The sequence below is a fragment of the Athene cunicularia genome (genome assembly GCF_003259725.1).
Source record: "Athene cunicularia isolate RWA chromosome 23 unlocalized genomic scaffold, athCun1 chr23_part1, whole genome shotgun sequence".
NCBI lineage: Eukaryota > Metazoa > Chordata > Aves > Strigiformes > Strigidae > Athene > Athene cunicularia.
In genome coordinates this window covers 3,239,254-3,252,285 of record NW_020799130.1, presented here as the reverse complement: position 1 = coordinate 3,252,285, position 13,032 = coordinate 3,239,254, and the positions used below count along the sequence as shown (strand labels likewise).

Sequence of the window (13,032 nt, the reverse complement as noted above, 5' to 3'; positions counted from 1 at the left end):
ATAGCCCTTATACTATTAGCTATAGCCATACACTAGGTTTATATGTTAGTATGTATGAAGCTCTGCTTTCAACCTCAGCTATCAGCCACCAATCCTGACCTTATCCCTTCAGCAGTGCTAATGGAGGACAAACGAGATACTGGGATGCTCCAGAGCAATCTTAACAAAGCCAGGGAATGCCAAAGGCCATAACTCTTAATTAGAAACTACAGGCCTGCTCTGCAGCCTTACAAAAAACATTAGGAAGTGACATAACCTAATAATGTGTTAAGCCTGACTGAATTTATACGTCCAGCTTACACTCCAATGTAGGTTTTGCACTCCTGGCTCATAAGGTCAGTTCACAGCACCACAGATTAAATTTGCAGTTTGCCTGCAATTAGAAGGGTAGAGAGCAGAGCAAATATACTGGAACTGTCTTCTTAAGAAAAAAGAGAACAGGCATATTACAACAGGTATCACAACCAACTAGAAATTCATTGGATCTGGAATTGCATTATGAAATCAGGACCTCAGCACTGTACACATACCCACAGCCACCAAAACCCCAAAACCTAAATAACAAAGCATACCTGCAAGGGATGGAACTGAACTGCAGCGATGAAGTGACCTGCCCCAGAAGAAGAGCACACCTAAACCTGGTTGCCCTCCCTAACCCCTGTTTGTTGTGCTGTGTTACTCAAACAGGTCATTGGCTAGAGAGGCAGAAAGGACACAGAATTTGTTATTTTTTTGTTTTATGCAACACAGCAACACAACAGATTGCTCTAAGTATCTTTCCCACCGCCTCACCCTGCTGACATCTGGGTTTTCGCTGATACTATAATTGCAATGCATTTGCTTCATCAAGGAAATCAAACATTCCCTTCCACAAGCTTGAACATGCCAACATGTTAAAATGCAGGAGATCTTGTTCAGAAGAGGATTTAACACGTTAGCTAACATTTAAAACGCTGTGTGTTTTCTAAGTGTGACTTAGCACACTTAAAGATACATAAAGAACCCAAGCACAAGATATCACCTGTCTCTCTGTTAAGGTGGGTACCACGATACCGACACGGCGTCTCTAGCCCTGATCTCCAGGTGAAGGTACGGAGATGTTCAGGCAGACATCGTGCAGGCCTTCCTCAAGCACACAACTGATGGTACCAGACAAGGCACGCTCGGACTTCAGCTCAGTCAATAGCTGCAGGAGAAAAAGCGATTTATCTTGCTCAGAACAAAGGGAATCAGCTGCTTAAGTGCAGAGTCCTCCGAGGTGCTGAGGATCACAGCTCCCTCCCACTGGCTTCAGCCTCCAGCTCTGCTGTGGCTCTCCGCACCTCGAGCTGGCCCCTGCGCCTGCAGAACGGAGCCATCCCACAGCATGGACTGCAGGTGCTGCGTAAGCCCACACAGGAACAAAGACTCACAGATCCAGCCAGGTGCGCGCCTCCTGTTTGGTTTCGTAAAGGAAATATTTCTGCATTTTTCTCCAAGGGAATGAGGCTTGGCTGTGGTCTCTTTCCACATTAAAAGCACACTGGACCATGAACCCCTCCTAGCAAGTTTTACAGATTAAGAGAAGCCTGGTAAGCATAAGACTCATAAAACAATCTTCTGTTCTAGGCCAAAAAAGATCAACAATCCAAAACCAGACAAAAATGGAAATATAACCTTCCAGGGAATAAATTAAGCAAGAGACATTTTACGCATGAGGTTTTTCTGGGGGGAAGCAGTTCAGTAACAAGGTAGAAACAGAATGAGAAGCAGTAATCACAGGATTGCAAAACCAGGGCCCATTCTTAGCTATTATAAAAACAAAGTACCCCAGCAACTTCTTCTCCAGAACACACAGGCGACTGCCCAAAGAAAAGCCCATGCATTTTTTCAGCTGCTTCTCAAGAAGAATGCTTTAAAGGAATTTGTGATATTTATTTATACAAAAGTGCAAGCTCAGAAAGGGCTGAGTTGGTGCCTCTGTGACAGCCTACTTCTAAAAATAGCACTTCAGTTAACAGCAGATCAGTGATTAAGAGAAACAGGTTCTGATGGGCATTACTGAATCATCACGTGGAGCAAATAAAGCAAATTTGCATGTTATTCGACTTACAAAGGCAGCTCTGTCACCTTGGAGATTATGGGCAGAGCGATAGTGGAGCAGAATCACATCTAAAGCTGATCAATGGCTACATTCAAGTTTCCTTCCTGCAAAGCCTCTGCTTTGCCTCCTCCCTGCCCACCCACGTCAGTGCCTGCAAGGAGCCCACCACCCAAGGCCCTACAGCTCCCACAACGCCCAGCCTTCCACAGCAACCCCGAGAGAAACGTCGTGCTAGACAAAGTCTCCTGTTACATCTGCACAACCAGGCCCGAGGCACTGCTTCACAGACAGTAAAGCGATTTTCTGGCATTTTAAATATAATTCATATTGTGCCAGTGTGTGTTAGAAGGGCACACAGCCTCCCTCTACTGGCTAACACAAAAACCTGCCGAGATTTGCTTCATCTGTGAGAGAGGGGAACCTGCTGGCAAAAGCACAAGCAGTGCGACAAGCTGATGTTTTACAATTTCGTCGATCAATGCGTGCGCATTTTATAAAAGGTCTGACCATGTCCTTCCCGCGGAAATGGGTCTTTGGAGATTTTTTTTAAAACAAGTAACTATTTATCTTTATTACAACAAAAACTTTACAGAGCTCAATACTGCAACCCAAACCATTCTCTCCCACAATAGTCTAAGCAGGTGCCAAACTCCCATTCAAGATTCATGTGAGATTAAACATCCACAGAACTCTGCTGTGACAGGCACCCAAAACCACAGTGAAAACCCTCTCAGTCCCTCCTTCAGCCCAGCAATCCCCAGGATTTTTCTGCTGAAATCCTCAGCTTCTTCAGCACTGTTTTTTCTGATAATTTCCTTATGGAAAACCGTAAACTATCTCAACTGTTCACTCAATTGCACCAGCATCCAATTCCATTAGAAAACTTAATATATCAAACTTGGGCCAATATGGAATACAGTTAAAAAACCACATGTAAATGGCACTGCATTGTTTTTATTTTAAGTGTCTTTACACAATGAATGATGTTGGAATGCAACTTGTTATACATTTTACACAAAATACATCGACAACATTACTTGCTTGATTTGCCTTATAAAACTGTTTCTGAAGGTTTTTCACTTACTCCTAACTTACAGTGACTTCTACAATAGGGTAGAAATTAAACAATTAACAAAATATAAACACTGCAGAAAATCCAAATCGGATTTCTGGAATTTTAAAAATACACAAGCCTGATGGACAATACAACTTTTTTGTTGGCTTTTTTTTTTTTTTTTTTTTTTTAAATAACATGGAACAGTGAGACAGAGAGGTCAGACTTTGAGTGATTTTAATACCTGAAGAGATACATAAATATCATGCCTGTGGAGGCAAGATAAACAAAACTCATTTTCCTACCTTTTTAATATATACTATTCCTGCCTCTGGAACAAGGACCTGCCTGCAGGATCCCATTTTGCAACCTGAAGCTGGTGGCAGGAAGGGCTCACGAGCTGGCACAATACGGAGTTGAAAACTACCATGTCCATGCAAATTCATGACCGTTACTTTTGCTCTCCGCTGTCAATCAAGTGAAAACACTTTAGAAAATTCAATAAGCACATCATGTAGAATTGAAACACACTAAAATGAAATTTGAAAAAGGTCAGTTTCTGAATGATTTATATATATATGAACATCAGCAGCCTGGTTTGTTCACAAATAATTTTATTCCTTTAAATAGAAAAAAGAAGAAACTGTCTAGTCTAAAAAAGGTTGGTTATAAAATAGCATAAAAGCATAGAAGCATGAGTCATTATACTGAGGCATATTGTCCTCCTACTAAAACACTTAAGATCTCAAAATTAAAGATCTGTATTCTAAAAGATGCATCCTGGTCTCAGAAGTAGCAGATGCTCTGTCAGACAGACAGGATGCCACACAGAAAAAGTCTTAATGAAAAACAGCAAACAAGGGCTGAATCTGCATAAAAACTGGCTAAGCCAGGCAACTGATTGTCTTAAAAAAAAAATAAATTACAAAACAGACTGGAGAAGTTTAGGAGCACAAGTTAAAAGTTAACCCTAGGTGTTTTATCTCCTAACATAGTCATAACATAACAGTCACTGAATTTATTTATAAATGGAGGCCATCTCTAGGACTGTGGAGGAACAAACATTACCAGATTTTCAGAGAGGATCAGAGACAACACATTCAATAGCTGAATCTGTATTTCACTCTATTGCCATTCACTCCTAATTAGGTGTCAGTGCAAACCATCGTACCCATCAGTGTACCACCAGACAGCAGCAGTGTTGGTGACAGGCTCAGAGTCTGTCTTCTCAGCAGTCTGCAGCTCCTTTCTCCTGCATTCTTCTCTGTGTAGTTAGCAAAACTACTGGAATTTAATTCCATACATGTATTTGTGCCTCATGTCAAATTAAAAACACATACTTGGCATTTCTGAGAAAAGCAAAAATTAATCTTCACCTCAGAAGATTACTAGCTGGGGAAGAATTTTAGGATAAAGAGTATGTTTCACTTGCATTTAACACTATATTAACTGGAAGCTGTTGTACCAGTACAGATCAGCTTTTAAATGCTATACAATGAACTTTCTTGAATCCAATTGTGACAGTAAGATATTATTTCAGCACTTGGTACATCACACTTTACAATATAAAGGAAAGAATAACATCTTAAAAACAAAACAAAAACACAACCAGACTTCCTATTTTTCACTATTTCAAGTCAGGTGGATTTGCTACACTTGGGGGACTAGTCCCTAAAATTAAAGTGCTTTTCAAAGCATTGGCATCCAGAATCTTGAACATGAGAGACAACTACAAGTAAAATCTGTTGTCGCTATACATAACATATAGCAGCAGTACAGACATCAACACACGGACTCATTAAGTGTCTGATTTCTGATATTATCTTGAGCATCACACAATTTAACAGTGCATAGTACCCCCTACCTCCAGTGTACAATCAAATGCTTTAGGTTCATTCAGTATTCTTGCAGGTGGTTCTGGACGCCTTGTCTGCATGATCTTCTGTTTGGGATTTTTTATTTCATCTTCCTCTTCTGTCTCACTTTCACAGACATGGACAACTACACTGGGAGTTGAATCTGTTCCTGCATGAAGCTCATACTTCTCCCCTGAAGAGCAGCAAACAAAAATCATGCTAAGAACATCCTCAAGGAAAAGCAGTAAGCCTCTTTATCTCAAAAAGTCCTTAATATCTGCAGTAACACAACCAAATATTTAATGATTCCCATCTCATCTTTAATTTGCTCAACTGCCACACTTCATCAGATCTGCTAAATGTTTTTAATTAGTCTGTTACGCTGTACTTTGAATACAACCAATCTTTCAATTGATGTTTAAGGATTTATTGATTTTTAATTAATTTTTGATTGTTAATTAAAGAAGGGAGGGATGTAAAAAGCTATGGTAAAACTGCAGACATAAGAATACAAGGAAACTATGAATTTAAGTGGTATCATTTATGCTGTACGTTTATATGACATTTGTAAATGAAAAGCTACAAAAACATACAAAAACATTAAGCCTCCCACTTCCCTGCTTTTCACAGAAAGCAAACAGCATGTTTCCTAGGGAGGCTTATAAAGGTGTATGACAACTAAACACAAAAAGTACGTATTAGCATCCTTAATGAGGCTAACTCCTCCTTAAGGAGCTGCCCACCTGCAAAAGACATTCCTCTTCTTGTCTGTTACTTAACAGTGAGACTATGACAAGATTCAATAAATGGGTGTGATGGAGGTAGTACCACACAATCCAGTTCTACACTATACTTTCAATCAATTAACAGATGAAATAAATAAAGTGATGGATCATTTTATTCAAGTAAGAAACATCACATAAGAGAGACTCAGTTTCTTCTGATAGACAGAAACCTAGTAGATAAATTCCCTCGATAACTATTTTTGAATTTAGGTGACACAACAAAAGCAGGTACATATTCCTACCTGGTCCCAACTTGGAGACAGCACAAAGCAAGTCATAGTTTATCAGGGGAGTTGCATCTTCACTCTGTTTCCATCCAACTGGTGGAGACGCAGGTGGGGAGATCAGGAACTGTTTAACAGGTTGCGGAGGAAGGAGGTAGGACTTGTCACCTATTTCACTGGATACCTGTACCCGAAGACAAAAGCCAGGAGATACAGAATGACAAATATTAATTCTCTTTTTATTTAGTATGCTTCCCCAATAATACATGCCCATTCTCTGTATTAGCAATGCTTAATTCAGCCTAGCATTAACAATAAGAGTAGTACAGCTTCTTGTCAGCTCTCTTGGTACGACACCTCGGAGAAACGCTGCAGTTAAGAACTTGGTCTACATAAGCACTGACAATGTAGCTGTGTATGACACATAATCCACAAGAAGGTGCCTATTATAGAGAGATCTTTGGACCCACTTATTTCCTTTCAGCACATTTCTGTTTGTGTATGGGGGAAGGTGGTTTGTGTCACAACAGAGCGACTGTTCCGACTGTTCCGTACCAATCACAACTCCGTGAGCTCAAGCGGAAAAACAAAACTGACTCCTAAAGCATCAATTTCTCAGAGTGAAAGTAATACATCTCAGTGTGGAGGAAGGAGGTTGAAGGTAACTTCGGATATTTAGCACAAATGAAACTCATCGGCAAATGTGGAATAAGAAGAAACAGGGACATGTACACCATCTCAATGTTTCACAGTACCTGTGCAAAGTACAGCTTCAGCTTTTTTCCACTGAAATCAGTTTCATGCAGTTCTATCCGTGCTCTTGCTGCTGCCTCTGGATTGCTGAAGTTGATCCTTACTCTTCTAAAGCTTTTAAACAACTGGAATGTAACTTGATTATCGTAGACTGTGAAAAGTGCTTCAAATCTTTCCTAGAGACGAAGTACAAAGATTCTCCAAACACAAAATGAACACTTTCACTCAAGGAAAACACACTGCCCTTCCACTTTCCCAAATCCCATTCATTTCCTTAACCACCTAAACCCGCACCTCCCATACTTCCCTCAGTTACTCCAGCTTGTAAATCTGTATTCAGTGCAGCACTGCTTTGCCTCACCGTTTAAAGCTGAATTCCAAGAGTGCATTGATGTGAATAAGCCCACAAAACTCTTAGTGAACAAACTGCCACCTAGTGACAGTTACTCAAAAGTGCAGGTGTCAACAAAATACCGATCACTGCACGTGACTTTCACACAAGCATCTCCAAAAATACCATGCAAAGCAGTTTAGTTTATCTAATATAAAGATCAAGTACTGAGTGCTTAAGGAAAATGTCAACGTTCTCAGGATGAATGAATGACCACTTCGGAAGAGAAAAAAAATAATCTTATCGTTACTAAACACTTGTTCACAAAAATAACTGAAAAAATCATGTTTGTTTTATTGAATATGGAATCTTATCCCCAAGCTCTCTAACAGATAACTGCAGTTATTAAATTCTGTTTTAATTTACTAGTTCTCTGATCTGCAGGAGACCTAATTTGCAGATGTTTTTTTTCCCCTAGCATAAATGCACTAGGAAATCTCCTAGTGTAAATTTTCATTCACTGTAAAAAGCCAGATTAAAATCAATAGATGAGAACTATGCAAGTAACCTCTTTTCAATATTATTTACTGTGTTCTGTTACTATTCAGTTATTCAGAGAGATCTATATAGGCAAAGAAGCAGAATAGGAATACTTTTTCATTAAGAACTCTTTCCAATAACAGTAGTTAAGTTGCCGGACTCCAGTAGTTCAGCGACTCTACAAAATCTCTACAAAAATCCTGTTGGGTACCTTCATTCCTCTAACAATAATTATAGGATGAGGGGCTTTCATTTTAAATAGGACTGAAGAAATTCTTCAGACGACGTCCGTGTTAGTTTTAACAAAAATATTATTTTCTTGCACAATCCTCTTCAATGTGTACAACACCAAAGTCTTTCTTAAATTAGAAAACCTGCTCCTTGACAAACACAAAACTGCAATCCAGTGGATCACCCCTGCAATTTAAAATTATGAAGACAGTGCTCCAATCATGGCATTACCCTCAAAAATGTGAATGTTTGAGAATGAAAAAACATGTACTTTATCTGAATTTTTTTTTTACCTTTTGCTGTTTGAACTAAACTTGAAAAAACACTTATAGATGCTATGTAAAAGGCAAAATTATTACAAGATGTATGCCAAGTTAGACACCTTACAGTTTTTCTGTAAACATTCCAGTTTTAACCTGCCACACTTAAAGTAGAAACTGATGGCATTAGATTCAACAACTTAACAGTCAATTCAACATGAACTGTTAATGTTTAAATGTTGCTTTAATAAATCAGCAGCAAAAATAGAAATACAGATAGAAAATTCTCCCAAAATCAGAGTAGAATGCTCCATAAGAACACGCAGATTTCAAATAAATACTGTCTTTTTAGCCTTTTTTGTTCACCAGAATATTAATCATCACTCCATATGAAGTTTCACAAACAAAAACGTGGAGCATAAAGGATTTGTGCCTACATGCTGAATCTTTTTTTTTTTTACAGTTGTGACTACTAACAAAAATAAGGGAAAAGGAAGATGGATTTTGATACTCTGCTTGCAAGTGCTGCTAGCTTTGCCAGTGTTACCAAATGAACCAAAAGGGCAGAAAAATTGGAATTGCTACCAAAAACCCCAACCCCCCAAACCACCACAAATTTTTTAATTTTCTTCTTTTTGTGCACAGACAGGACAATTTCCATTTGTTTCGTGAACTGTTTGCTGTGCGCTCGGGCTTTAAAGGAAGATGTAGGCAGAAGCAAAGCCATTGAAACGTGTCCAGGGTTAAGTTGAATTTCATAAAACAGATCAAATCTATACAATACATCTATTCTTCCAAGCACGAGGAAGAAACCTGTGTAGTAAGTGTTCAACTTACAGATACAATATATAATTCTGACCTATTCTAAACTAGTGTCTTGGCTAGGACAATCAGCTTAGATGAGTTTGCTGACAGTACAATGAGTACAAACTATTTTTGAAACGACAAATTTTAACTTTAAAATTTATGCGTGGTTTAATGTGGCAACTAATTATCCCAACATCATAAGAGGAAAGGCTAGCACATCTCCCTCGATACAGCTTGTATGCACGGACGTTCTGTGGGAACGTTTTCATGGAAAAAAGCAGATGTGCATTAAAATGACAAATCACATGTATACCTGTGCAAAACAGTTTAGCAAGGCACTATTTCCAGTGCACACTTTGTATACCAGACCCACGACACATTGCTGTTCCTGTAGCATCAGAGTTAAATCAGTCCAGTGCATTATTTAATGTTCCATTGATTAACTGATGCTTTACTACCTTCTTCCAAGGGCAGTAACCATCTAAACAAATGGAGTGCTCCCTGCTTACAGAAGTCTTTTGAACTAGAAGCTGATGTAGTAGAAACAGTAACAATTTAAATTAGTCATCAGCAAGTTAAAAATTTATCTGGAAAGGGAGACGTCGTCTTGCATTTTTTAATTAGATGACATTTGTTTTACATACTCTTATGAATTGCCTGTTTTGTTTTCCAATAAAACCAGCATTAATATACAAGGCTAGAAATGAACTCTGGGACTGAGCTAGCAACAACTCCTGCTCTTTGAAGAGAAGCATTTAACACCAGGCATATAAATAATGGCGAGTGAACTCTATCTCTCTATAAATCATGGGAAAGAAAAAAATAAAGCACTACATCTGAAAATAAGCAACTTAAAGACTCCACAGCCTTTTTTTGGCACTTGTCTTTTGTACCCGTAGGAATACAATTACAAGGAAGAACAACAGCTCTCATGTAATATCGTTGCCCCCACTCAAAAGGGGATCTGTAAGCTGCTTTACATATTGCTTATGTGACACCACATGCACGTTCTCAAAAAATTACCATTCCTTTTCCTTTGACTGTACTATGTCCATTTGTCAGAAGCACTGGCTTAGGAATTCAGCTCACAGCAAGTATTTGAACGATGGACTGAAATGTAAGTACACAATTTAGTAACTCTTGAGGCACAGAGCAGCATTCCCTATCTGACACCACAACCTCACCTCAGCCGTTAAAAACTTTTCAGCAAAACTGTAGGTTTTGGAAGTACTTTTGTAAACTGAAACTGCAAAAGAAGCTGCAGACCAAAGCTTTCCTATCTGTCCTCCCTATTTCCCCCCACTCGTGTGGTGTGTGTAATTATTCCCGGTGGTCTTGGAAGCAAAAGGAAGGTACAAATTTGACTGAATACAAATGTTAGCAAGCCAGACATTTATTTTATTATAAGGTCTTAGGCCACTTTCAAGGTGTTGTCTTAGCTCAAGTTAGAACACCCGTACTGAAAATTTATAATGTTCTTTTAACAGAATCCTTGCCTTGAAATAAAACATTTAAATCTGGCCTTGACTTTGGTAGCTTGGATAAATGGGGGGGGGGGGGGGTGGAACCAAACAGAAGGAGTTTTTCATGGGAGAAGCACTGTGTATGTCTGTATTTCAAATGCCAGAACAGTATAATATCATCTGCTCTTTGGTCACTGCACTCATTCTGATCTGAGCTCACCAGGTAAATACTTTGGTTTGTTTTTTCCCCCCAATTATAATAGGCAGTAATATGCTGAAAAAACAAAAATTTTCAATAGATGTACAATACTATACCCCACATATGCCTCTCTCTACCTTACCTTTTCTTCCTGTACCTCAAACACAGCTTCGTGAACACTGCAAGCAAAGAGTGAGGTAGGCAAGTCACTTAAATCCATCATCTCTTCCAAATCATCTTCATTTTCTCCAAAAATCATCTGTTCTTCCTCTTCTTGGTCACTGCTGTAGAGGTCTGACTGGCTGTCACTCCAGGACTTCATAGTATCTCTGAGCATCGTTCACCCAAAGCAACTCTCGTTTATGTTCCAGTTTCTAGTAGGGGTCTGTCATTCCAAAAAACAAAACCAAAACAGAATGTGAAGCTACTACATCTTCTTGCTTTGACTGTTCTTTAAGGCAAATAATTTTATAAAAAAGAATAGAAATCAACATGAAAGTTGTTCTCTCATCCACAAAACAGAAGCCCTGTATCCCACTTCTGTAGATGGGATAAAGACTCTGCTGTTCAACCTGCGAGAAGATAAAGTCACTCAGTCAAGTAAACAAAAGTTCTCCTCCCTTTACTCTGACATAAATCAAGAACTCCAATACTGTTCTAGAAGCTTTTCTCCATGACACACTTGGAGTTAATAGCAATTTCTTAGTTAATAACTTAAATTACTTCCCAAGTAATCAGAGTAGTCTTCTGATATTTGAAGAAATATCTTTATTTCATCAATGGGAACATGTGTGCAGCAAAGTTAAATCCCAAAGCCTCTCCAAGCCAGTGGCAGATATGGGAACAAAACCCAAGATCTCCCAACATAAGGAGATTTCCTGGAGAATGCCTTTCCTGTAAGTAAGAGTATCTACAGCCTTGTGTAAAAACGTCAATGAATTAGAAAAAAAAATGCAAACAAGCAAGAGACTAAATAGAAGAGTTTAGATAAACTAGTTTTTATGCAATTAAAAATATTTTAATGGAGTGTAGCTATTGCCACCTGCCACTGCAAAAATCACAAGGAGATTATCACACTACTGTATATTCTAATGAAAACGACACAAACCATATAACTGTACTATATCTAGATTTGGAGGGGGTGTTAATTTGTGACATAACACTAAGAAAAGGTAAGTAAATGTGTTATGTTTCTTTGGCAATGATCTCATTTGAGTATTTGCTTAACTAGCTTATTCTTTTGAAGCAGTCACTGAAAAATTCCATCAGCTGAAACCAGTATGCATTAAAAAATGCATTAATAATCCATAATAAATCCATGCTCACTCATGGAAAAAGGTTTAAGACAAGTTTTCTCATTAACAACACCCAAGCACTCTCGACACTTTGTGTTTAAGGAGAAACAGCATGTGAAAATGCGGAAAAAAGATTTAGCACCTATCTTAAGTATTTATAAACTGCTTAGAGACACACACACAAGGTGTGATGCTAATTTAAATGAGTTAAATCAATGTAACCTCGGCGTGGACACAGCACATAACTGCACCCGTTCACTGTCACGCCTTTAGTCAAACCATTACCAAGCCATGCACAGACCTGGCTGAATTTTCCCAGGACAGCAAGTTTCAAGATTTTTCACAGGAAACGCTCCTCAGCATCACAGAAAGACAGACGTAAATGCAAGAAAACATGTAGCTGGTGAAAACCTAATTTTTTGTGCTTGCTGATTCATGCAAAAAGGAAAAAGGAAAAGAAAATACGCCAACACAGTAAAAAACAAAAGCCACCATCTGGTTTGGCAGCACAGACTCCAAGAGTTCTGGGCCAATCGATCCAACACGCGACAGGACACAGGCACCTCCAATCAAGCCAAGCTACATGCAGCAGAATCAAGAGCAACATGCTAGCCTTAGCCTGGGTTTGGTCCTACCTCCCCAGGCATCCCCGTCAGAGACGAGTACAGATCACAGTAAGAAACACCTAACCCACACAGGACTGCTCCAAAAACCTGGTTTTCTGACAGATCAAAGAACGATGAGACTTGCGAACAAGGCAAGAGAGCAAAACTGGCACAGAAAAAGGAGAGTTGGGGAATGCTGACAAGTAAATTCAAAGACAAATTAACAGTAATACAGGAACTAAGGTAACATACAGATCAACGTAAAATTTGTTCAATTTTTCACCACGCTATGAAGAGCTTGAAAAATTTCAGGCTGGCTGAGCCTCACACACTACGAAATGAAGTCAAAGCAGCAGACTAGAGGGAGGCAAAAGCATCAAGAAAATAAGATTAAGGGAATGCACAATTACTGAGACTTACACTGTGCCTGCGGTAGTACTCCTCTCTTCATTCTGTTAGTACTGTGGAATCAGACATCACAATTAAAATGAGAGGGAATTTAACCCATAGATTATCAACTGAATCCATTACTCCCCCTTTAAAGTT

At 38.9% G+C, this 13,032-nt stretch overlaps 1 protein-coding gene across 2 annotated transcripts; it reads right to left on the bottom strand.

Annotated features, from left to right (window-relative positions):
* Window positions 1-3,019: 3,019 nt before the first annotated feature.
* On the bottom strand, window positions 3,020-13,032 carry RCAN3 (RCAN family member 3). Of its 2 annotated transcripts, none has more exons than XM_026863338.1 (5): window positions 12,907-13,032; window positions 10,729-10,971; window positions 6,758-6,931; window positions 6,021-6,186; window positions 3,020-5,186 (listed from the first exon to the last, which is right to left on the bottom strand). In XM_026863338.1, the coding sequence occupies exons 2-5, from the start codon at window positions 10,921-10,923 to the stop codon at window positions 4,978-4,980; spliced, it is 744 nt and encodes a 247-aa protein (XP_026719139.1). In that variant the 5' UTR covers window positions 10,924-10,971; window positions 12,907-13,032; the 3' UTR covers window positions 3,020-4,977. The 2 variants fall into 2 exon arrangements, with proteins under 2 accessions (XP_026719139.1, XP_026719138.1); XM_026863337.1 differs by having other exon boundaries at window positions 6,021-6,192; window positions 12,907-13,030.